This window comes from Myotis myotis, unplaced genomic scaffold (genome assembly GCF_014108235.1).
Source record: "Myotis myotis isolate mMyoMyo1 unplaced genomic scaffold, mMyoMyo1.p scaffold_m19_p_1, whole genome shotgun sequence".
NCBI lineage: Eukaryota > Metazoa > Chordata > Mammalia > Chiroptera > Vespertilionidae > Myotis > Myotis myotis.
This window is the reverse complement of record NW_023416313.1, coordinates 50,499,170-50,525,433: the sequence shown is the minus strand read 5'-3', so window position 1 is coordinate 50,525,433 and position 26,264 is coordinate 50,499,170. Positions and strand designations below refer to the sequence as shown.

Below are 26,264 nucleotides of genomic sequence, written 5' to 3'. Positions count from 1 at the left end.
TTGTATTTTACTTTGGTTTTGAAAACTCCCAATTTAAACTTTACCAGGGCTCCTCTGATAGAGATTAAAACTTATTTACTTTCAGGATAGTTTGTATAGAAACTAAGAAGTAGGAAGTAATCAGGTTTTTTGTCCAGGACTGATGATTACTCTCAGAAATGTTGCACTAGAATCTAGGAGGGCTTCATAAGTGATAGATTAAGGTGAAGGAATGGAGAGTAGGTTGAAAGAAACTTATGTGGTTAGTATTTGGGGAGCTTTGGGGAGTATTTTTCATAGTGTTGAAATGGGGTCAAAGACAGGGAAGTTTAAAAGGTTGTGTTGACAAATACCATATGATTTCACTTATATGTGGAATCTAATGAACAACATAAACTGACAAACAAAATGGAAGCAGAGACATGGATATATGAAACAAACTGATAGCTATCAGAGGGGAGGGAGTTCTGAGACTGGATGCAGGAAGGTGAAGGGATTAAGCAAAAGAAACTCCCAAATATATACATATATGTGTGTATATATACATACATGTATATGTATATGCATATATGTATATGTATATGTATATGTATATATATAAAACACATAGACACAGTCAACAATGTGGTGATAGCCAGAGGGAAAGAAATTTGGTGGAGGTGGGCAAAGTGGGAAAAAGGGGATGGAAAGACACTTTGGGGTGATGGGCACACAACAGTGTGCAGATGAAGTTTTGTTGAGTTCTACACTTGATATCTGTGTGGTTTTGTGAACCAGCATCACCCCAATTAATTCAACTAAAAAACTACCAAAAGAAAAAAGGTTGTGTCGAGAAGGGGCTTTTAGTTTATTTTGTTACCTGATCAGGATCTGCAGTGTAGATTTGGTTGATGTAATGAAAGGATCCTTTGGGAACTGATGTGAGATGTAGAAATTAGAAACTCTTATAAAAACTAATTTGAAACTCTGCCTCTTTCAGATAAACAAATGAGCAAACGATAAACAAACTCATAGATACAGAGATCAGACTGGTAGTTGCCAGAGGGGAGGAGGTTGGTGGTTTGGGTATAAAAGGTGAAGGGATTAAATATAATTTGGTAGTCACAAAATAGTCAGGGGATGTAAATTACAGCATAGGGAATATAGTTAATAATATTGTAATGACTATGTACAGTGCCATGGGGGTACTTGAAATATTGGGGACCACTTTGTAGAATATATAGTTGTCTAACCCTATGCTGTAAACCTAAAGCTGAAACAAAATAATACTGATTGTAAACTGTAATTCAAAAATAAAATACATAATAAAAATAATGCTTCGAAGCCCTCCTAGTTATTATTTTTTAAAGGCAAGGCAGTATATTTTTATCCAGTATTACATAAATATTTTTTAAATGCTAAAATAACCAAAACTGCCTTTTTCATCATTTGAAGAAGAAGGTAGGACAGGAAGTATGCCTTGCTTTCCAAAATAAAACGTTTCTATTTCTTGGATATAAAGTGTCTGTCACTCAGTATTTAAGCCTTGGAATGACGTATATATAAGAAACCACATTATCACTGTCACATTTAGAGATTTAAATTAGCTTTGAATTATTCTTTTATATTGTAAGTTCTTTTAAAATAGGTTTTTTGTGGTATGTCTCCAAGGTGATTCATGCTAAGGAACTAAGAAGGAAAACAAAGCTGAGTAGGAGGATTCGATAATACCAATTTTCTAAATTTGAGTTCTCCATGTTGGGACAATAGCGATTTCTGAAACTATGTAGATTCTACTAAACCACTTAGTTAATTCAAATGAAAAATGTTTTAGCTTCAATTAGGCTATCCAAATCTAGATTTACTTTGAAAAATTAACTCGTATTTTTATTGGCTTCCTAATCAAATGAGACCTCTGACCAGCCGTTACATGGCAGTATTAATATTACTTTGGTTTTTTACATATTATAGACATTCGTAAATATTTTATGGATCTGTTTTGCAGAAACAGATTTTGTAAATTTTAATGTACTCTCAAAGTTGGAAACTTGTATATATTTAAAAATACATGGTTTTATATAGTAGCTGTTTTAAGACTAGAATTAGAGGGCGAGAAGAGATTTTTAAAATGTTCAGGGAAATGGAACATTTGAATTTATTACCTTTTCTTGAGATTAATTTTAGGAAAGCATTGTCTGTTGATTGGCTGTGAGATGGGAAGGGTAGGTAGAAGTGGTAGATTTTAGGATTACATTCCATTAATACATATTAAGTGCCGTGGTAGGAACTGCATAGAGATATAAAAAGGATATGCTTCCACACAGAAATTACTCACAGTCCCCTTAAGAAACATACTATGAAATACTATGCAGTTGTAAAAAAGAAGGAACTTTTACATTTTGAGACAGCATAGGCAGTGGTTCTCAACCTTCCTATTGCCGCGACCCTTTAATACAGTTCCTCATGTTGTGGTGACCCCCAATTTCATTGTTACAAATTGAACATAATTAAAGCACAGTGATTAATCACAAAAACAATATGTAATTATATATGTGTTTTCCGATGGTCTTAGGTGACCCCTGTGAAAGGGTCGTTCAACCCCAAAAGCGTCGCAACCCACAGGTTGAGAACCGCTGACATAGAGGTTCCTGGAGAGTACTATGCTAAGGGAAATAAGCCAGTCAGAGAAAGACGAGTATCACATGATCTCACTTATATGTGAAATCTAATGAGCAAAATAAACTGACCAACAAAATAGACCCAGAGACATTGAAGTATGCAACAGACTGACAAATTTCAGAGGGAAGAGGAGTGGGGTGGCAGGAAAAGATTAACCAAAGAATGTATATACATAATTCATGGATGGACAGTAGTTTGGGGAAGGCCTGGGGACTGGGTGGGAGCAGGGTGGAGAGGGGCATTAGAGGGGAAAAAGGGGGGCTTCTATAATACTTTCAACAATAAAGATAAATTTTTTTAAAGAAGGAAACATGCCATCTAGTGAGAGCCCATGATTAAAATAGCTAAATTAGCTCTAGCTGGTTTGGCTCAGTGAATAGAGCATCAGCCTGAGAACTGAAGGGTTCCGGGTTCAATTCTGGTCAAGGGCACATACCTCGGTTGCAGGCTCTTCTGTTGCAGGCCCGGACCCTGGTAGGGGCGTGTGCAGGTGGCAACCAATTGATGTGTTTCTCTCACACTGATATTTCTCTCTGTCTTTCCCTCTCTCTCCCATTCTCTCTAAAAATCAATGGAAAAAATATCAGGTGAGGATTAAAAAAAAGCAGCCAAATTAAGTTGACCTCTAATCCTATGCTGCTTTATGCTTTATAAAAAGGATATAAAATTAATGAAACATACGTTTTTGCAAATTTTGTAGTGTGTTTTTTACCCATCCTCATTGTAGGTAATGGATTTGTAGCATGTCTTTGGATTTGGATCTATTTGATTTAGCTTTGATCTTGTGTTTTTGTAGATTCCTATATTACTATGCAGAAATACTGACAGAAATACATGTGCTTTACAGTGCACAGTAGAAATTCTGAAAACCTTGTTATCTAAAAATTTTCTTTTCAGAGGTATTTTACGTAGGCAGAATGTGTTAGAAATTAAGGTTTTCCCATGTGGAAAATGATCTTCTTTGTGCTATTTGAAGGTATGGGAGTTATGGGAAATAAAATATAGTTTAGTATCACCCAAGTTGTATGATAAAATTAGAACAGAAAAGTTTAACATGGAAACTTGAAAGCGAATTACTGTTAACAGATGAACAAATCTGGAAAACTTTCTCTGTCTTAAGGTAAGGGGGAAAATCAACTATTTTACCTTTAGAAATAAAAGGACAAATTATGGTATGCGAAACTTTGATTGTACTCTTATAAACTAGCTTTGATTTCTTGAAACATGGTAGAATACCTGTAATTTTTTTTCTCTATGTGTAACAAATTTCAGATCCCCTGAAAATAACTCTTCTATTGAGATATAAATTCTGAATTCTACTTAAAAACACTCTCAGATTTAGGCACTTGGTTTTGGTGTGTATATGTTTGTGTGTGTATGTTAAAAATATGAGCAAAGACTAACCAATGGACACAGACAACAAGGGGGTGAGGGCATGAGTGGGGGGTGGAGGGGTAATGTGGGGATAAGGACACAAATGTAATAACTTAATCAATAAAGAAATTAAAAAATAAAAACAAAATAACAAAACAAAAAACACACAGAAGAAAAATAGGTGGCAAGCTTATCTTCTGGACATTTGTCTTAGCGATGTTTTTGTGTATCTAACTCGAAATGCAAGGGAAACAAATGCAAACCTCCCCCTCCCCCAACCGACACACACACACACACACACACACACACACACATAAAAATCAAAGAAAAACAAATAGGACTACATCAAACTTAAAAGTTTCTGTACAACAAAGAACCCATCAACAAATTGAAAAGGCAATCTACTGAATGGGAAAAGATATTTGCAAATCATATGTCTGATAAGGGGTTAATATCAAAAATATATAAAGAACTCATAGAACTCAATAGCAAAAAACCCAATTCAATTAAAAGTGGGCAGAGGATCTGAAATATATACATATTCAGTGGAATACTATCCAGCCATAAAAAGATGAGATATCATTTTCAACAACATAGATGGACGCTGAGTATATTATGCTAGGTGGAGTAAGTTTGGAGAAAGACAAATGTTATATGATTTCTGAAATCATTATGTGGAATATAGAAGATAGCACAACAAAACAAACAAAAACAGCCGTAACCGGTTTGGCTCGGTGGATAGAGCATCAGCCTGCAGACTTGAAGGGTCCCAGGTTCGATTCCAGTCAAGAGTATGTATCTTGGTTGCGGGCACATTCCCAGTAGGGGGTGTGCAGGAGGCAGCTGATCGATGTTTCTCTTTCATCGATGTTTCTAACTCTCTATCCCTCTCCCTTCCTCTCTGTAAAAAAATCAATAAAATATGTTTTTAAAAAACCCAAACAAACAAAAACAAGCATAGAGTCAGACAACAAGGTGGTGATTACTAGAGAAGAAGAGGGTGAAGGGAGAGGGAAATAAAAAAGGGGGTCAATTGTTTAGTGATGGATGAAAACTAGACTTTTGGTGGTGAGCACGATGTAGTATATGCAGATATAATGTCATACATATGAAACTTATATAATGCTGTAAACTAATGTTACCTCAATAAACCCCCCCCCCAAAAAAAATAAAAATATGAGCAGAGTCAACTATAAATACTATGAGGCAATTTACTAATAACATGTGGGAGTTTAATTAGGTTCAGGACTTTGTTACTTACTATTCTTGTTATATCTGAACTGGATTTTTCCCCCTACCAATTACCAAGCAATAATTCTTTTTCTTTTCTTTTTCTTTTTTTTTTTATATTTTATTGATTTTTTACAGAGAGGAAGGGAGAGAGATAGTTAGAAACATCGATGAGAGAGAAACATTGATCAGCTGCCTCCTGCACATCTCCTACTGAGGATGTGCCTGCAACCCAGGTACATGCCCTTGACCGAAATCGAACCTGGGACCTTTCAGTTCAGGCCGACGCTCTATCCACTGAGCCAAACCGGTTTTGGCAGCAGTAATTCTTTTGTTGGACCTCTGAAATGATTACTTTTAGGACCATTTGTCATCTGTTTCATATATGCATACTAGTGGAATTTTATGCCTCGTTGGTCATTACTTTTGATTGTTCTGTGATTATTATTTACATGAAGACTGTATGATATTAGTTTCAATTAGGGTTGTCATCATTCAATTTGGATACTTTTGAGAGTTGAAAAGGGCTGATATTAGTTATCTAAGAACAACAGATATAAACCAAGACTGGCCCACGCAAACCAAGATATATGATCATCCCGATTAATAAGTTTTTGATTACAAGTAACAGGAAACACAACTCAAACTAATTCAAACAATAAATGAAATGTATTGGCTTGTGTACCCAAAAAGCCCAGTGTTTGGAAGTGCTACAGGTATGGATTGGTGAGGAATTTGGTTTTCTTTTTCTACTTTCTAGACTCTTAATTCAGTGGTTCCTAATCTGGGGCACATGCCCCACAGGGGGGCAGTTTGATTTTTAAGGAGGCCAATTTGAGAATGAGTTATTAACAGTGAATTTTTTTGCATTTGTTATAGTTCTAGGGGCCTCATATACAGTATATAAATATATATAGTGACACATTTATACATTTCAGTTCTCTATGTTTTGAAACTTATTTTTTCACATCACTTTATATTATTATTTTTTTAACAATTTCTTCGTGACTTCTTCCTCAGTACTTCAACTGTCCTTTCTTTTATTTTTCTCTTTCATGGATGCCATGTTCTTTGGAAGCTTGTTTAGGCCAAGGTAATGGCTTTTTAGGCTTCCTCATAAGTGAATAGGAGTTCTTTTTGAATAATAAGAATTATATGTCACAGGGGGAAACATCAGGATTTTAGAGATGCTGAGGTGAGGCATGGCAAAAAAAAAAGGCTGGGAACCACTGCTCTAACTTCTATGGCTGACTTCCCTTATAGTTGTTGGATGGCTGCCAATAGCAATTTGGGATATATTCTCCTTTATAACTAGACTAGAGGCCCAATCCCTCAGCCTGGCCTGTGCCCTCTCACAGTCTGGGACCCCTTGGGGGATGACCACCTGCTGGCTTAGGCCTGCTCCCTGGGGGATTGGGCCTAAGCTGGCAGACATCCCTCTGGCAGCCCGGGAGCCCTTGGGGGATGTCCACTTGCCAGCGGGAAGCAGGCCTAAGCTGCAGTCGGACATCCTTAGAGCTGCTGAGGAGGCAGGAGAGGCTCTGAACATCACCGCTGTACTGGCAGCCATCAGCCTGGCTTGTGGCTGAGCAGAGCCTCCCCCTGTGGGAGCACACTGACCACCAGGGGGCAGCTCCTGCATTGAGTGTCTGCCCCCTGGTGGTCAGTGTGTGTCATAGTGACCAGTCATTCCCAGTCGTTCTGCTCTTAGGGTCAATTTGCATGTTACCCTTTTACTGTATAGGATAGAGGTCTGGTGCATGGGTGGGGGCCGGCTGGTTTGCTCTGAAGGGTGTCCCAGATCAGGGTGGGGGTCCAGCTGGGGTGCCTGGCCATCCTGGGTGAGGGGCTGATGGCCGTTTTCAGGCTTGCCACAGCCCGCCCATTCAGTGTGTGGGGTCCTGCTGGGGTGCCTGGCCAGTCTGTGTGAGGGGCTGATGGCTGTTTTCAGGCTGGCTAAGCCCCCCAGCAGGGACCCTCACCCCTCGAGGCTGTGGCCAGCCTGGGTGAGTGGCTGATGGCTGTGTGCAGGCTGGCCAAGCCCCCCAGCGGGGACCCTCACCCCATGAGGGTGTGGCCATCCTGGGTGAGGGGCTGATGGCTGTTTGCAGGCTGGCCATGGCCCCCAGCCACCCAAGCTCCCAGTGGAGGCTGGCTGGAAGCAGGTATCTGGGGTTTATTTATCTTCTATAATTGAAACTTTGTTGCCTTGAGCCGAGGCCACAGCCAGCCAGGGCAGGCAGGAAGCTTGGCTTCCTCCATCACCGGGGCAACCAAGCCTCCTGCTTGCTCCAGCTCCGTGGCTGCCGGCCGCCATATTGGTTGGGTTAATTTGCATATAGTCACTCTGATTGGCTGGTGGGCATGGCTTGGGGTGTAGCAGAGGTGCGGTCAATTTGCATGTTTCTCTTTTATTAGATTAGATCAGCAGGAGAGAGGGGACATCTATAATACTTTCAGAAATAAAGATATAACATTTATTCTCATTATATAACATAGAATTCTTCCTTTAACATATAAGAGTTTTAAACTCTGTTAGATATGTTTCAACTAATCTATGTGACTAGGGGAATGTCATGTGTTGATTGTCTTAGATATGGGATATCTGAATATCACTGTGGCAAAGAGGATGGGATTACCCTGGTTCTCTTGGACTAGTCAAGAGTCCATTCAGAAAATTGGTGTAGGGTCAGTCTGTCGTGGAAAGCAAGGAAGCTAAATGAAGGGGAATGGATGGAATGAGTGTTTGGGAAGCAACTAGAATGTTCAATGTGAAGTTCAGTGTCATTTCCTATTTGAATTTTCCCCGACACACCTTTTGCTAGTTTCTGCAAGAGCCTAGCATACTGCAGAGGTATTTTTCTTCTAGTGAGAATGTGTGGTATAAAGTCACTTAGTAGCCTGGCAAGGGGAGACAAAAAGAAAACTTACCCATTTTTCCCTTTTTTCTTATAAGACTCTAATGATAATTTTTTTTTTTTTTAACAGACTAATAGGGATGCCAAAGGAAAAATATGATCCTCCAGATCCTCGCAAAATTTATACCATCATGTCAGCAGAGGAGGTAGCCAATGGGAAAAAATCTCACTGGGCAGAATTAGAAATCTCGGGTGAGTAGAATCTGAAGCATTTAATTCAGGGTATAATAGCAATAATGAACAAGCGTTGAGTATTGTTGTATTTATTTCTTTGTTGTATATTTTTCATTAGATGAACTAATCAAGAAAATATACACTGAGATACTAATGTTTAATTTATCTGTTTTATCTAATATATTTGTTTATAACCTTTCTTTTAAGATTAGTATCTTGAGCCAAAGTTGGCATCTAGGATTAAAGACATTGGGAGTTCAGTTTCTAAGTAAAATAAGGTTTTTAAATATAATAGACTGGAGGCCCAGTGTACAAAAACTTGTGCATTCGGCGGTGGGGGTGGGTGGGGGCCCTCAGCCTGGCCTGTGCCCTCTCACAGTCTGGGACCCTTCGGGGGATGTCCACATGCTGGCTTAGGCCTGCTCCCTGGGGGGATCGGGCCTAAGCTGGCAGTCAGACATCCCTCTGGCAGCCCAGGAGCCCTCGGGGGATTTCCACTTGCTAGCAGGGAGTAGGCCTAAACTGCAGTTGGACATCCTTAGCGCTGCTGAGGAGGTGGGAGAGGATCCTGCCACCACTGCTGTGCTGGCAGCCATCATCTTGGCTTGTGGCTGAGCAGAGCTCCCCCTGTGGGAGCGCACTGACCACCAGGGGGCAGCTCCTGCATTGAGTGTCTGCCCCCTGGTGGTCAGTGTGTGTCATAGTGACCAGTCATTCTCAGTTATTCTGCTGTTAGGGTCAATTTGCATATTACCTTTTTAATATATAGAATAGAGGCCTGGTGCACGAGTGGGGGCCAGCTAGTTTGCTGTGAAGGGTGTCCCGGATCAGGGTGGGAGTCCCACTGCGGTGCCTGGCCAGCCTAGGTGAGGGGCTGAGGGTTGTTTAAAAGCTGTCCACACCCCCTTCAGGTTGGGGGTCCCCACTGGGATGCCTGGCCAGCATGGGTGAGGGGCTAATGGCTGTTTGCAGGCTGGTCAAGCCCCCCAGTGGGGACCCACACCCCCTTCAGGGTGGGGGTTTCTACTGGGGTTCCTGGATATTCTGGGTGAGGGGCTGAGGGCCATTTTCAGGCTGGCCTCACCCCTTCAGGGTCGGGGTCCCCACTGGGTTGCCTGGCCAGCCTGGGTGATGGACTGATGGTTGTTTGCAGGCTGGCCACAGCCCCTTCAGGGTGGGTAGGGGGTTCCTGCTGCGGTGCCTGACCAGCCTGGGTGAGAAGCTGAGGGCCGTTTTCAGGCTGGTGATGCCCCCTGGCGACCTAAGCTCCCAGCCTCTCCTTTTTTTCTTTTTTTCCAGGGTGGGCTGGAAGCAGGTATCTGGGATTTATTTATCTTCTATAATTGAAATTTGTAGCCTTGAGCGGAGCCCAGGGCAGACCAGGGCAGGCGGGAAGCTTGGCTTCCTCCATCGCCAGGGGCAACCCAAGCCTCCTGCTCGCTCCAGCTCTGCAGTCGCCGCCATCTTCATTGGGTTAATTTGCATACTGGCTCATGATTGGCTGGTGGGCGTGGCTTGTGGGTGTAGCAGAGTGATGATTAATTTGAATCTTTCTCTTTTATTAGTGTAGATTTTGTTTTGGCTATTGTAATTATTTTTATTGTTTTTAACTTTTACTTTTTCCTGTACAGAGTAATTATTTTTGCAAATTGAAATCTTTGCCAATCTCCTATCTCAGTGTTGGCAGAGTAGGAAATCTAGAAGCTGTCTGTTTATTCTAACACATGTGATAACTGTGTTATATGACCTTACATATTTAGGATTTGTTAAAATTGAATAAGAGTTCCAAAAATGCTTAACCCCAATCTAATAATGAGAACATAAGATAAACTCAACTAAAGGATGTTCTTCAAAATACCTAATTGGTCCTCAGAATTGTCAAGGTCAGAAAAACAAGGAAAGACCGAGTAACTGTCATGGATAAGAAGAGACTAAGGAGACAGAATGACTAAATGCAAAATGGTATCTTGAATTAAATCTTGGAACACAGAAATGTAAAAATGGGTTAAATCCAAATTAATTTATTAATAGTAATGTATAAGTGTTAATTCCTAGTTTTGACAAATGTACCACCCTATAGAATAAACAGGTAATATGCAAATTAACCCTCACGCTCTTACAAGATGGCTGCCTACAACCAGGCCGGCAGGGGGTTTAGTGAGGGATGACCAAACGACTGAACACCAGGCTGCGTGGGGTGAGCAGGCTAGCAGGGGGTCACCTGGGGGCGACCAGGAGAACAGGGGGGCAGTTGGGGGTAACCAGGCTGGTGGAGGTGGGTGCAGTTGGGGGTGATCAGGCTGGCGGGGGGGGGCAGTGAGGGGTGATTAGGCTGGCAGGGGGGGCACTGAGGGGTGATTAGGCTGGCGGGGGGGCAGTTTCGGGTGACTAGGCCAGCGTGGGGGGGAATTTTGGGGTGACCAGGCTGGCAGGGAGGGGACAGTTGTGGGAGACCAGGCCGGCAGGGTAGGGCATTAGAGGTGATCAGTCTTGTGGGGGGGGCAGTTAGGGGCGACCAGGCAGGCAGGTGAGCGATTAGGAGCCAGCAGTCCCGGATTGTGAGAGGGATGTCCAACTGCCGGTTTAGGCCCAATCTCTGGGATCAGGCCTAAACCGGCAGTCGGACATCCCCCGAGGGGTCCTGGATTGGAGAGGGTGCAGGCTGGGCTGAGGGGACCCCCCCTCCCTACCCCATGCACAAATCTCGTGCATTGGGCCTCTAGTGGTAATATAAGATACTAATATTAGGGGAAATTGGATGAGGGGTATACAAGAACTCTGTATTATCTTGGAACATATTCTGTATATCTAAATTATTACTGTTAAAATTGCATTAAAAATAGAATATGAGTACTGTTTTTTATGAATTGATGTAAAATACAGATTATATAGGCTTTCATTTGGAAGAGTTAAACCAACATTACAGTAGGTCCTTGGGTTACGTCGGAGATCTGTTCCTAGTGTGCGACGTAACGCGATTTTCACTGTAAGTCGGAACCCACCTACATAAGCACCTATGTCACTCACATGGAGCACATACACAGTATTAATGAAGTGAAACAGTAAAAAAAGTTTAAAAGAAAGATAACAGCCGAAACCGGTTTGGCTCACCGGTTCAGCCTGTGGACTGAAGGGTCCCGGGTTCGATTCCGGTCAAGGGCATGTACCTGGGTTGCGGGCGCATCCCCAGTGGGGGATGTGCAGGAGGCGGCTGATCGATGTTTCTCTCTCATCGATGTTTCTGACTCTCTGTCTCTCTCCCTTCCTCTCTGTAAAAAATCAATAAAGTATATTAAAAAAAAAGAAAAAGATAACAATTCCTGACCTTTAGCTGTGGTAAATACTATCTAATAAAAGAGTAATATGCAAATTGACCATCACTCCAACACACAAGATGGATGCCCCCATGTGGACACAAGATAGCCGGCAGGGGAGGGCATTTGGGGCAGTCGGGCCAGCAGGGGAGCAGTTAGGTGTCGATCAGGACTGGCAGGGGAGTGGTTAGAGGCAATCAGGCAGGCGAGTGGTTGGGAGCCAGCAGTCCTGGATTGTGAGAGGTGGGATTGGGCCTAAACGAGCAGTCAGTCATTCCTCGAGGGGTCCTAGATTGGAGAGGGTGCAGGCTGGGCTGAGGGACAGACCCCCTATCCCATGCATGAATTTCGTGCACTGGGCCTCTAGTAAATAAAAAAAACATAAAGCACATATATACATACGTCGAAATGACAGAACTCTTTTTTTATATAAATAAATGGGAGATGGCGATGTAACCACGAAACGATGTACGTCGAGTCCGACGTAACCCGAGGACTGTCTGTATAGCATCAATAGCAAGAATCACCTTTGCAGTTAACTAAAAGTGAACTGGGTGAATAGGTGATGGATGATTAGAAGCACGAATATGAGCAAATCCCATTAGGTTAACCTAGAGTTCCTCAAAGTGGCATTGCTGACACATAGGTCCGACAGTTCTTTGTGGTTGGGGGCTGTTGTTGTGCACTACAGGATGTTTAGCAGCTTTTCTGGCTCCTACCCACTAGTTGCCAGTAGCACTATTCTAGTTTTTTTAAAAAATATATTTTTATTGATTTCAGAGAGGAAGGGAGAGAAGAGAACTATAGAAACATCAATGATGAGAGAGAATCATTGATTGGCTGCCTCTTGCACGCCCCCTACTGGGGATTGAGCCCACAGCCTGGGCATGTGCCCTTGACTAGAATCGAACCCGGGACCCTTCAGTCCACAGGCTGATGCGCTATCCACTGAGCCAAACCAGTTGGGGCAGCACTTTCCTAGTTTTGACAACCAAAAATGTCTCCAGATTGCCAAAGTCACTTGGGGAGCAAAATTGCCTCTGGTTGAGAACCACTCCATTAAATCCTGGGTAGAACTGAAATACATTTCTCTTGGGAACTTTGTTTCCCTTTTAAAATGCAAAATCCTCGTTGGCATTTTAAGCCTGATTATAGATAGCATGAAAGAACCCTGGACAGAAGTTCTAAGTTTGAATTTACTGCTCATTAGCTACATAAAAAGTAGCATTTCCCTTTTGAGATTTTTGTGCCCTCTCTACCTTCCACTGCTTTTTAAAAATCAGTTGTTTGAAAAGTGTTATATAATTAAAATACCATTTTACTTTTGTAAAGTTTATAAAATAATCTTCATATAAATTATTAAGGTCATATTACATTTTATAAAAGCTGAGGCGAGGTGATTTGCCCAGGCTTATGTAGCTAATAAATAGCAAAAATCAGCTGAACCGGTTTGGCTCAGTGGATAGAGCATCGGCCTGCTGACTGAAGGGTCCTGGGTTTGATTCCAGTCAAGGGCATGTACCTTGGTTGCAGGCGCATCCCCAGTGCTGGGCGTGCAGGTGGCAGCTGATGGATCTTTCTCTCTCATCGATGTTTCTAACTCTATCCCTCTCCCTTCCTCTCTGTAAAAAAACAATAAAATATATTTTAAAAAAATTAAATAGCAAAAATCGGAAATCTGAACCATGTCTTCTGACTTTCTAGTATATGTTCCACCATAACTATAAGATGCTGACTGATTTGTAAAACTCAATGTGTGTGACTATTTCCTTGAGTGTGTTTACTTAATGGAAAATATTAAACCGGAGTTAATGTACAATTGTGTCTTTTGGGGGTTGAATGGTTTTCCTGGTGGCTAATCTAAGGTTGTTCTGCTCTATATCACAGTAATTACTCTTGTCTATTTAAGTTTGTATACTAATTTGGGCCCTAGATATGGATAAACCATGCACTGTAATTTTTATGGAGTATATGAGAAATACTTTGTTTTAGGACTATGCTAAAAAAAAAAAATCATGATTGTTCTACCACAAAAGCTCAATTCAACCCAGGCTTTTTCCTTGAGACCTTGTGATCACCGTGATTCCAAGGGTCTTCCCATTATTCCTCATCTCATTTAATACACAGAAGATCCGTGAGAAAGAATGGTTGTCAAGTGAAAGTGGTCTGACATTCAAGAAGGGCCAGGTGTGTTTGGAAGCAGTCAACTGGCATTAAATGCAAAATTAAAATGTCAAAGATAACAATATCTGTATATATTTGCAGGCTCTTCTACCACTTTTTAGTTCTTGTAGTTCAGTCTTTGTCTTGGGCCTAGAATTTAATGCTTAATATTTTGCCTTTTAGGTAGAGTGCGGAGCTTAAGTACATCACTTTGGTCATTGACACACTTGACAGCGCTGCACCTAAATGACAATTTCCTTAGTCGCATTCCACCTGATATTGCCAAGCTTCATAATCTGGTTTACTTGGATCTATCATCCAATAAACTCAGAAGTTTACCAGCAGAACTAGGAAACATGGTGTCTCTCAGGTGAGGAAATATTGTAGATATGACTCACTATATGAAATTCTAAATTTACCAAGTAAGAAAATTATGCGATGTTACTTATAGTAGGATTTCCATGTGTGTTTCTAAGATCAAATGATATAAAATGAACACAGTGTTTGAGTTGGCCTCCCTTGAACATTTCTTTTTCTTCTTTTTAATTTGGAGGTTTCTGACTAGAAATGTGCTTGTATTGCCAAGTTCTTTTGACAGACTTGAGGTAGGGTGGAAATACAATATACGTCTGACTTTTGGCTCAAGTGTATGCTCATAAGACTAATCAGAAATAATTGAGAAAATATAATGTACTTATTAGTAAAACTTTTAGGAACATATCTCTGTTTCATATAATCTTTTATATATATATAAAAGCCTAATATGCAAAGTGTCCCCTCGGGAGTTCAACCAACCAGGAGTTCGATCGCTCACTATGACGTGTGCTGACCACCAGGGGCGGCACAGAATGAAGGAAGGCCCCGGCTGATAGCCGGCAGTTGCTAGGGACCCTACCCATGTACAAATTTCGTGCACTGGACCTCTAGTACTTACATATTACAACTCCTTAAGGAAACCTTAAACAGTGGTTCTCAACCTTCTGGCCCTTTAAATACAGTTCCTCATGTTGTGACCCAACCATAAAATTATTTTCGTTGCTACTTCATAACTGTAATGTTGCTACTGTTATGAATTGTAAAGTAAATATCTGATATGCAGGATGGTTTTAGGCGACCCCTGTGAAAGGGTTGTTCGACCGCCAAAGGGGTCGCGACCCACAGGTTGAGAACCGCTGCTTAACACCTGATAAGTAGATTTATTTCTAGTCCTTCAGGGGTTCTTTAAGAATTTCTCCATAGGAGAAAAATTTGTAGAAATATTAAGACCTTGAATAAATGTTCTCAATACAAACAAGGATTGCTTTTCTATATTGTTTATATGCTGAGTAGTAATTTAAAAGATTTTTGTCATATGTTTAAAATGAAACATACTGTTTTAAAATCTTGTTTCTCAACATCCTCTTACTATATGTTTTTGTTGCATTTCTGTTTTTTAAAAAAAGACTTTTTAATCATTGAATAACAGGGCTATTTATTTTTTTCTATAGTTTGCACAAAATTTTATAATCATAAACTCAGACCTTACTTATGCTGTCATATTATTTATACCATACTAATGCTTTATTTTTAAATATTATTTATTGATTTTTAGAGAAAGAGAGAAAGGGAGAGAGAAAGAAACATCGATTTGTTGTTTCACTTATTTATGCATTCATTGGTTGACTCTTGTATGTGTGCAAGACCAGGGATTGAACCCTCAACCTTGGTGTATTGGAACAATGTCCCAACCAACCGAGCTACCTGGCCCAGGCTCCTATGTTTTATTTTTAATGTTTATGTTCTATGTCAGTGATTATTCATCAGAGTATCTTGATGTGATTATAGTTGTAATCGGTTATAAAAATTGATACAGTTGATTGGCTATTGATTACAGTTAAATCCTGAACTTTGTAAAAATTTTATTTTTTCTATGAATTAGACTAGGTTCAAGGATATCTGTTGTCTTTGAACACTAAGAATATCTGTCACTGGCATTTGGATGAAAGAGAAAAGCGGGTAGATTTAGCCTGAAAATGATATGCAATTCCTACACCTTTAATAATGAGTAAATTATAGAAACACTGTTAATAGTTGTGGCAGTTACACATTTTGTAGTACTTTAATATTACACAGCAATTTTAGATAAACATATAAAAATGTGCCTTGAATATATACAGCACTCATGGTATGTTAGAGGGAAAGTTAAGAAAAGTAATTGTAGATATTAATAAAGCTTGATAAATTCAAGTAAAACGTTGTTTTTTTTTTTTAAATAGGGAATTGCTTTTAAATAACAATATGTTACGGGTTTTGCCTTATGAACTTGGTCGGCTCTTCCAGCTACAAACTCTAGGTTTGAAAGGTGAGTGATATATATTTTTTTAAATGTAGTATTAACACTCAGTATTGAGGTATACTGAGCCCTTTAAAGACTATTTAAATTTAAATTACTTGGTTAGGTTTTAGTATAATTTTGAAAATGGGACTATACTTTTTCTTGAAAGGAAAAAGTGGTTCTTTGGTATTGTGTTTCAGGATTTCAACATGCAGCCATCTTTTTAACAAACTTTTGTGGGGGAATGTTTTGTTTTTTTAATTTTACCTTTAACTTTCTGTAAAACTCGAAAATTTCTTAGAAGAGACAATTCAAATTAACAGTAGTTTTTTTTTTCTGTTGTTTTTTTCTTCTTCAATGACTTAATAGCTGGAATATCCCATGTCAGGTATTGATAGAGTACATAAAATAGCATTAACATATTATATTGTAAGAGGGAAAACATTGTAACAGTAAAAATGCATTATATCTAGTGAGTATAATTATTCTAAATAAAATATATTAATCCAAAATACATGCTCCACTGATAATTTTATCTCAGTTAGTTTGGAAGGAAAGTTGTACTCAATTTACATAAATACTGAAATTTGTATAGTTTTCTCTTACGTTCTAGCAAAAGAAGAGGGGTTAATTTAAATTCAGAGGATTAAATACAGATGTACTGTATTGGTGCATTTTATTCTGTGCTCTTGAGGAATAAACATTAATTAAAGCCATATAAAGTATACACTTTCATGTATTTTGTTTTCCTCCTTCAGAGATTATTTGAGTGTTCATGAACATGTTTTGTTTGCATTTGCTTATGTCATATAATGGAGTATTAAAAAAAGAAACTTGAATAAGAGTGAAAAGAATGCTGACATTATTGGTTAAAATGACAGAAAAGGCTTCTTTATACAGTTAACCCTTTATAAATTGTATAATTGTATGAATGGTTAAGTCTTAGTTTTTAGTTTCTCTCTAGGATATTTTGAATTTTTAAAATTATGTATGAAGTGGGAAAATATTTTCTTTGAGAATTAACCCAAGGCATGTGAAATTTAACTGTTGGAATATTTTACCTAATTCTATATATGCTATAACTCATTTTTATAAATGTGGTTAAAACAGCCATCCAGCTAGAGTTGGAGTATAGGCAGGTCTGTTCCTTATTAAAAATAATTATGGAATGGTTGTCATTTTTTTATAATCTTAGATTCTAGAAGTATGAAATTCATACTTTTATACTGATTATAGTCAATTATTTTTGTCTCTAAGAATAACCATTGTTTCAACATCAGAACAGAATATTGATAGAGAATACATCAATGAGAAATGAATAATTTACTCTTGAGCCCAGTGGACTTATCCTTTGAACTGCATTTAACAATTCTTGAAAAAGCACGTATTATATATACTGTTTCATAACTCTAGTCCATGCTATCTCATGTATGGACATGTTCCCAGAAAATTTATATTAAGTATCAACTGAATGTATCATTCTGAATATCTATTATCTTCTTAGTCCTTCATTCTATTTTACTGGTTAAATGTTAGTCTTCTAAATTACAGTAGCCTTTATCCGCAGGAGATATGTTCTTGTTCTAAGATCCCCCCAATGGGGATGCCTGAAACTAATGATAATATCAAACCCTATATATACACTGTTTTTTCCTATACATACATAACTGTGATGAATTTATGAATTGGCACAGTAAGAGATGAACAACAACTAATAATAAAATAGAACAACTATAAAAATACTTCAGTAAAAGTTATGTTACTGCATAACTTTTAGATATTTAATTGTGCTATACTCACTTTTTAACTTAAAGGAAGAACTTTATGGCTTCTCTTGGGCACATCTGAATTGCAGAGCATTGGGGCCATTTTTAAGTAAAATAAGTGATACTTGAACAAAGCACTGTGATACCTCTACAGTTGATCTGATAACTGAGATGCTAGTAACAGGCAGGTAATGTATCCACTGTGGTTACACTGGACAAAGGAATGATTCACGATCTGGATGGGATGGCACGAGATATCATTACGCTACTTAGAGAACCGCATCTAATTTAAAACTTATGAGTTGTTTATTTCTAGAATTTTTTGTTTTATATTTTTGGTCCTTGGTTGACCATCGTGTCACTGAAGCTATAATAAGAGGAAGACTATTCTCTTTGTCTGGACTTTAATCCTAGTGCCCTTTTGTCTACTGATTCATAGTTGTTAAAATCTCTTCTTAGACCACTAGTCTTTTGGATGAGGCACCAGCTCTGCTTCGCCAACTTTAACTCAGCTTTGTTCATGGCTATACATAAGTTGCTTTTCATTAAACTTTAGTTTGTTCTATGGCAAATACCTATATGCAGCCCTTTTCTATAAGAGCCTCTTTTTCTGGCAGTGCTACTTATTGTTCAGGTGATCCAGTACAGAAGAACAAGGACCTTTTAGAAATGAAAGAAAACCAGTGTTTTCTGCCTTCTTTCAAAAGTTGAGGAGGGTAAAAACAGTATTGGCTTCATAAAGCAATTGAAGAAATAAAATGTCCCAAATGAATGGTAGCTTTATATTCTTAGGAAGGTAAAACTTGAAATAATTTCTTAATCAGTTTTAATAGCCACGTAGTGGTACTTTGTGTTAAAAAAGGAGAAGAGAATGGAATGGAAAATTTAAAATAGCACTGTGATATATGTAAATGACACAATGAGAATGAATTGCCTCTGGGATTCCTTTTTGTCTTTTTTTAAATTCCGTTTTGTCTTGAAACTGGCAAAAGGAGTGCCTTTTTTTCTGTTTCCCTGTGTACCTCTGAAACACAGATACTGAAGTTTTGATAATGATTTTGATGATCTTGGTCCAACAAGCTAATTTTTAGAAATTCTATTTTGAGATTTAAGGAATGTGTATGGAAGGGTAGGGTATTTGAGGAATAAAGATAAAAAGGCCGATTTTAAAACTAAAGAAATAGCTAGTCCAGTAAATTGAAAGTATTCTCTTAAGTCACTTAAAAGTCTAAAATGTATTAATTTTATGGAAGAAAAGGTATAAGAGCAGTTCTCACACAGTTATTTTAAATAATTTAGAATTCATGTCCTAATGTGTTGGGCAATACTTTTTCTGACATATGGTTGAAGAGTTGTCCTCAGGCATTGATGTAATAAAAATTAAGAACTTTAATAATTGTGAAAATTTCTAGGTTTCTGCCAAGAATTACTTATCTCTCAAAATAAAATGGGCTGTGGCAATAGATTCTTTTACTTGTAAAATTTTTTATTCATGAAATATATAAAAGATTAACAACATGCATTTTAAAAAGAAATAATAAAATGAATAGCTATACACTCATCTAATATTCTCAGTACCTTTTTAAAAAAATATACTTTGAAAATCTAATTGTCTTCGTAAAGAGTCAAAGTACTTATTTCTGTGTTAAATAATGAGCTTCTGGAAATCAGTAAGAGAACAGTCTAGTACAGAGCATGTTAATAGTTAATATAAGAGCATAAATAGCTATAAAATATAGAAAGTTGATAACCTTATGCATAATTATAATGCCAATTGAAATTACACTCAGTTTTCACCTATCAGTTTGGAAGAGTTCCAAAAGTTTTGTCAAATAACTGTTGGTGAGATTATTAGGAAATAAGCACAACCACATTTTGTTGGTGTAGACCTGTACATCTTAAGTTTCCTATATTCCTTTTCATGATTGCATCTTCATCCCTTCTCCCAGAAGTTATTACTGTCCTGAATGTTGTGTTAGTTATTCCTTTACTTTTCTTTCAATCATTCAGTAGATATTGATGAGCCAGATGCTAGAGTTATGTATGTATCTATTATGGGTGTTTTAACCTTTATATAAATCGAATCGTACTGACTATAATTTTCTATGACTAGCTTTCTTTTTTAGCTTCATGTTTTTATTATTCAGCCATATTCTTGCATACATGTAATTGTAGTTTATTTGTTTCATTGTTGTGTTGTATTCTGATATATAAATGTGCTGTAATTTATTCATTCTATTGTAGATACTTAGTCTCTCCCCCCCCCCCCCCCCCCGCCCCTGCACACACAATTTTTTGGCTACTCTAAACAATGCAGCCATGAACATTCAGGCCTGTACATCGTTGCTTTATTATGTAATGCCATAGTGTTTTACAAAGTAGCTGAACTAAAATACATTGCCAAAAATAATATAGTTTCCATTTTTCTTCTTTTCAACCCTTAATATTGTCAGACTTACAAAATTATGCCCATTTTTTTTTTTTAGTATGAAACAGTTTCTAGTTGTACTTTTAATTTGCATTTTCCTAGTTGCAAATAAGATTGAGCATCTTTTCATATATTTATTGGCCATGTTTTCTCTGTGGAATTGCTATGGATATTTTTTGCTCATTTTCACTTAGAATATTTGTTTCTTATTGATTTGTAGCAGTTCTTAATTTTTGTCTATTTTGTATTGTAATGCCTTCTCCTACTCTGTAGCTTTTCTTTTTGTTTATTGGTATCTTTTAATGGATAGAGTTGATATTTTTATTATAGTTGAATTTAAAAACCTTTCATGGTTAGTGTACATTATGTCTTGTTAAATAAGTCCTACCCTACCCCAGATCAGATACATTTTCCTATATTACCTTCTAAAAGTTTTGTAAAGTTTTGCTCTTCATAGTTAATTTTTTCATTCATTTGGGTTTTTATTTTATTTATTTTTTTATTTTTGAGAGAAAGGGGGAGGAAGAGGGAGAGAGTGATAGAAAAATCAGTGATGAAAGAGAATCATTGATCGGCTGCCTCCTGCACACCCCACACTTGGTATGGAGCCCACAACCCCGGGCATGTGCCCCGACCAGGAATTGAACTGTGACCTCCTGGTTCATAGGTGTATGCTCAACCACTGGGCCACACCAGCCAGGTTGGAATTGTTTTTTAATATGGTATGAGGGTTCTTATTTGGGGAGGGATCTAATGTTGTTTTTTCCCTATGAATAACTAATTGTTTCAGTACCATTTAGTGAAGAGTTTCCCCTTTTCTCACTGATTAGCAAAGTAACCTCTCATATATCAGTTATGTCTACATCTGTTTCTAGGATCTTCTGTGTATCCAGTAGTCAGTTTGTCTAACCCTATACTAATGACTAAATCATAATTATTGTTATGGCTTTATATTAAGACTTGATATCTGGTTTGCGAATTCCCCTGACATTTTTATTTTGCACTAGCTGTACCCGGCCACGCGTGGCTGTGGCTCAGTCTGGTTAAATGGAAAAGAAAGAAAAGAGAAAGCACACGTTTCTGATACATTTAATTTCACCACGCCTGTGGGTATACAACATTTTGTGTTGTTCCATTGTCTGTGCAGATATAGAGATTGTCTGGTTTGTCGACTCTAGAACACGCAACATATAATTGTCCATGTGAGAAGCAATCCGCGTCTAGATCTAAACCGCACAATTCTAAAGATTGGCCCTGAGCTTTGTTGATGGTGGTTGCAAACGCCAATCGAATTGGGAATTGCAATCTCTTAAATTGAAATGGCATATCCGTTGGAATCATAGGAATGCGAGGAATGAGGACATCTTCATCTTTGAAAGGTCCTGTCAAGATTGTTGCTTCTACGATGTTGCTCATTAATTTTTTTACTGCAAGCTGCGTGCCGTTGCAAAGCTTTGGTTGATATTTCGCAACATGATAATTGGCACGCCGATTTTCAATTGCAGTACGTGCGGTGGCATCTCTGGCAGATTGAGTGAATTCAAAAATTCTGTTGGATAATTAACCGCTTCATCTGCTTCCACAAGTGTTGACGGACTTGTATGTGACTGCCTCGCTTTGAATGTTAGACTGAATAATATTGCTAAGTTCGTAGACGTCTTTGTTCTTGGCCACAAGAATAGCTCGTTCACTCAGCCAATCGTGATTCTTATAATTGGCTTAAATATTGGGAAATACTTTTTCAACCAATTCTTCTTTTGACGTCACTAAATTGCAGAAGTTATGAGGCAATGAAATTCGTCCTGAGGTCAGATCAACCGGCACCTTTCCGTTCCCAATTTCCACCAATTGATGTGAGAATATCTCAGCTGATCGATGGTTTTGCAGCTGGACACGCATATTTGTAGTTAATTTTATCTACAATTTATAATTGTAAACAGAAACATTGAAATGGAATCGTAAAATATTTAGTATAGCGTGTGTTGCTTTTACATCCAACAGATGGCGCTGTTTTCCAAAAAGAGCATGTTTTTACCTGTCACAGGTGTGACATCTATATAATAGTAGGTATATAGGTATATAAAAACACGTGCGTATTCGAATTCAACGTTGTATCAAAATTTCAAAGCAATCGGTGAAGAATTTTCAGAGATTTAAGATTTTGAACAAATGAACATTTACATTTTTATTTATATAGATTGTCTTGGCAGTTTGGTTGTCTTGGATCTTCCTCAGACATAAGAAACAACTTGTTACCTTTCATAAAAGCTGTTGTGACTTTGGAATTGCATTGAATATCTGAGTTAATTTAGGAAGAATTTACATCTTAATTACCCATAAATTTGTACATTTTCTACATTTATTTAGATCTTACTTAATGTCTTTGAATAAAATTTTATAACTCTGCATACTGGTCAAGCACATCTTTTGTTGGCTGATTCTATAGTAAGCCTTTTTGATTATATTCTCATTCTTTCTAAAAACTTGTTTGCAAATTCTTTTGGGTTTTGTATGCAGGTAATAATTTCATCTCCTAATAGCGATAGTTTTGTTTCTTCCTTTTAAGTTATTATATATATACATATAACATAATATTATATGTTATATAAATATATGTATAATAACTTTTTTCTTATTTTAATGTACTAACTAAGGTGTTCGGTACAGTATTGAATAGAAGCATTAAATTGGGCATGCTTCTATTCCAAATTTTAAAGGAAATGCTTTTAATATTTTTCCATTAAGAATATTTGCTCTGGCCCTAGCTGGTTTGGCTCAGTGGATAGAGCATCAGACTGAGACCTAAGGGTCTTAGGTTTGATTCCAGTTAAGGACATGTACCTTGGTTGCAGGCTCCTCCCTTGCCCCTGGGCCCTGGTCAGGGCTTGTGCAGGAGGCAACCAGCCAATGTGTTTCTCTCACATCAATGTTTCTGTCTTTCCATCTCTCTTCCACTCTCTCTAAAAATCAATGGAAAAATATCCTCCAGTGAGGATTGAAAAACAAAAACCAAAAAACAAAAGAATATTTCCTCAGTATTTTTGATAAAATTTTTTTTTTTAGTTTCAGAAATTTTCTTTTATTTCTACTTTGCTAATCTTTATTCAAGGGTTGAATTTTATTAAATGCTTTACTTCATCTATTGAGATGATTATATTATTATTCTCATTTACTAGGAATTGCAGTTAAAAGAACTATTGAGGTTTTCTAATTGCTAATGAGTAAATTTTGTTGCACTGTATCTGTACTACTGGAATTTGTCAGCTTTTTAAGTTTACAAACTTACTTGCATTAAAATGTTCATATATTTTCTTGATATAGTTTTAGACCGTTCTATTTATAGCTGTATTACCACCTCTTCATTTTTAAGATTAATTATTTGTGCCTTTTATTTTTCTGAGAGTCTCCTCAGGGGCTTGTCATGTTGTTTTTTCCAGTTACTCATTGTTGGCTTTCATTTTATTATCTTTTTAAAAATTAATCTTTATTGTTGAGATTATTACAGAGATCCCTCTTTTTTCCCCCATACCTCCCTTCCACCCCACCCCAGGCCCTTGCCACCCTGTTGTCTGTGTCCATAGGTAATGCATACATGCATATTCCAGCACCCCCCCATATCCCCTTTCCTCTGAGAATCATCAGTCTGTTCCATTTCCATGCCCTTGATTCTATTCCATTCACCACTTTATTCTGTTCATCAGATTTTTTATTTGTTTGATTTTTAGATGCAATTATTGATAGATATGAATTTATTGCCACTTTGTAGTTCATATTTTTTAACTTTACCTGTTTCTTCTTCCTTTTCTTAAAGAATACCCTTCAGCATTTCATATAATACTGGTTTGGTGGTGATGAACTCCTTTAGCTTTTCCTTATCTGTGAAGCTCTTTATCTGACCTTCAATTCTAAATGATAGCTTTGCTTGGTAGAGTAACTTTGGTTGTAGTTTCTTGCTATTCATCACTTTGGAAACTTTCCACTCCTTTCTGGCCTGCATAGTTCCTGTTGAGAAATCAGCTGACAGCACTCACTTGTGCTGGGGTCCAACCTCAGCAGGTCCAGGGGTCCCCAAAAGTGTGGACGGAGTCAGCGAAGAAGGAATGACACAGAGACAGCGTTCAGTTGATCAGCAGCCTAGCCAGGATCTCTAGCCAAGTTCTGTTCAGGATCTCCAGCGAAGTTCTGGTTAGGATCTTTTGCCAGGTTCTGTGTCCATGTTCTCTTGCTAGGTTCTCCAGGTTCTCCAACCAGGTTCTGTAGCCATGTTCCCTCGCTAAGTTCTCCAGCCAGGTTCTGTCCAGGTTCTCCAGCCAGGTTCAGTCACCAGGTTCTAGTCAGGTTCTCTTGCCATGTTCTATCCAGGTTCTGTAGCCAGGTTCTGTAGCCAGGTCTTCAGCCAGATTCTCTCGCTAGGTTCTGTTTTTAGGTTCTGAGGCCAGTTTCTGTCCAGGATCTTTTGTCATGTTCTCTTCAGCGAAGTTCTTCCGTCTCTAGGTTCTCTGTAGGTTCTGTTTCTAGGTTCTGTGTCTAGGTTCTGTGTCTAGGTTCTGAGTCCTGTTGTCTTGTTACATCTGTATTTATACCAGTTGATTCCAATCCTATCAATCTCTATTCCAAAGGTTAGGGCGTTTCTTATCTCCATTCCAGGGAGTAAAGATTATGTAGCTTAAGCATGATTGTTCGTAGTTAAAGTGATTAATTACCCGCCTGGCACTTAGTTAAGGGGTTTTATTCCCTCCCTAACTTCAGGGAAAAATCCCTACCTGGGGAAACAACCTTTCTCAGAGAGGTGACTTTGGTTAAAACACATAGTGCCAAGAAGGTGAGCAAACATATTAAGAACAGTATGCTATATATGCCAGGTCCCTTGAAACAGCAAGGATGGACTGGCTCCCGGCACACTTGTAGGTAACTAATTGCTTTTCTCTTGCTGCTTTTAAGATTCTCTCTTTGTCTTTTGCCCTTGGGATTTTAATTATGATGTGTCTTGGTGTGGTCCTCTTTGGATTCCTCTTGTTTGGGAGTCTCTGTGCTTCATGGACTTGTGAGTCTATTTCTTTCACCTGGTAGGGGAACTTTTCTGTCATTATTTCTTCAAATAGGTTTTCAATATCTTGCTCTTTCTCTTTTTCTGGCACCCTCATAGTATGAATGTTGGTATGCTTGAAGTTGTCCCAGAGGCTCCTTACACTATCTTCATATTTTTGGATTCTTTTTTCATTTTGCTTTCCTGGCAGGATAATTTTTGCTTCTTCGTATTTCAAATCTTTGACTTGATTCTTGGGATCCTCTTGTCTGCTGTTGGATCTCTGTATATTATTCTTTATTGCAGTCAGTGTATGCTTAATTTCTAGTTGGTCTTTTTTCATATCCTCCAGGGTCTCACTAAATTTATCGGCGGTTTCTAGAAAATTCTTGAAAAACCTTATAACCGTGGTTTTGAATTCTATATCCAGTAGTTTGCTTTCCTCCATTTCTGTCATTTGTGACCTGTTTCTTTGTCTCCGCATTTTTTTTTATGCTTCCCTGTGTTGGTAGAGTGGCTTTGTATGCTAGGTGTCCTATAAGGGCCAGTGGCTCAACCTCCCCAATTACCTGAGGTGGACACTCTTGGTGCACCCCTTTGTGGTCTTTGTGCACAGTCTTGTTGTAGTTAAGCCTTGATTGTTGTGGGTATCACTGGGAGGAATTGACCTCCAGGCCAGTTGGCTGTGAGAATCAGCTGTGTCTACAGTGGGAGAACTTCTTTGCTGAAGACACCCTTCTGGGGCAAGACTTGCTTCAGTGGGGCTTTGGTGCTCACTGAGTCTGCCCCCTGAGTGTGTCCCTTATGGATCTGAGGAGTTGTAATCTGGATGGTCCCACTCTGACCACTGGGCACACTGGCTCTTGGATCTAAGGAGGTGCTAATTTAGCCTCTGCCTGAGGCTACCCAGTAGGAGCTAC

General features: G+C 38.4%; 1 protein-coding gene across 5 annotated transcripts in view; it reads left to right on the top strand.

The window, feature by feature from the left end:
- Positions 1–26,264, top strand: part of CNOT6L (CCR4-NOT transcription complex subunit 6 like) — a 117,540-nt gene that overhangs the window by 30,260 nt on the left and 61,016 nt on the right. For 3 of the 5 annotated variants that reach the window (XM_036337327.1, XM_036337323.1, XM_036337333.1), the window contains 3 exons: positions 8,230–8,351; positions 13,994–14,180; positions 16,066–16,151. In XM_036337327.1, coding sequence (XP_036193220.1) covers positions 8,240–8,351; positions 13,994–14,180; positions 16,066–16,151 — 385 coding nt within the window. In that variant the 5' untranslated portion in view covers positions 8,230–8,239. Of the gene's footprint in view, positions 1–8,229; positions 8,352–13,993; positions 14,181–16,065; positions 16,152–26,264 lie in introns of those variants that run through there. The other 2 variants (XM_036337345.1, XM_036337341.1) reach the window with 2 other exon arrangements.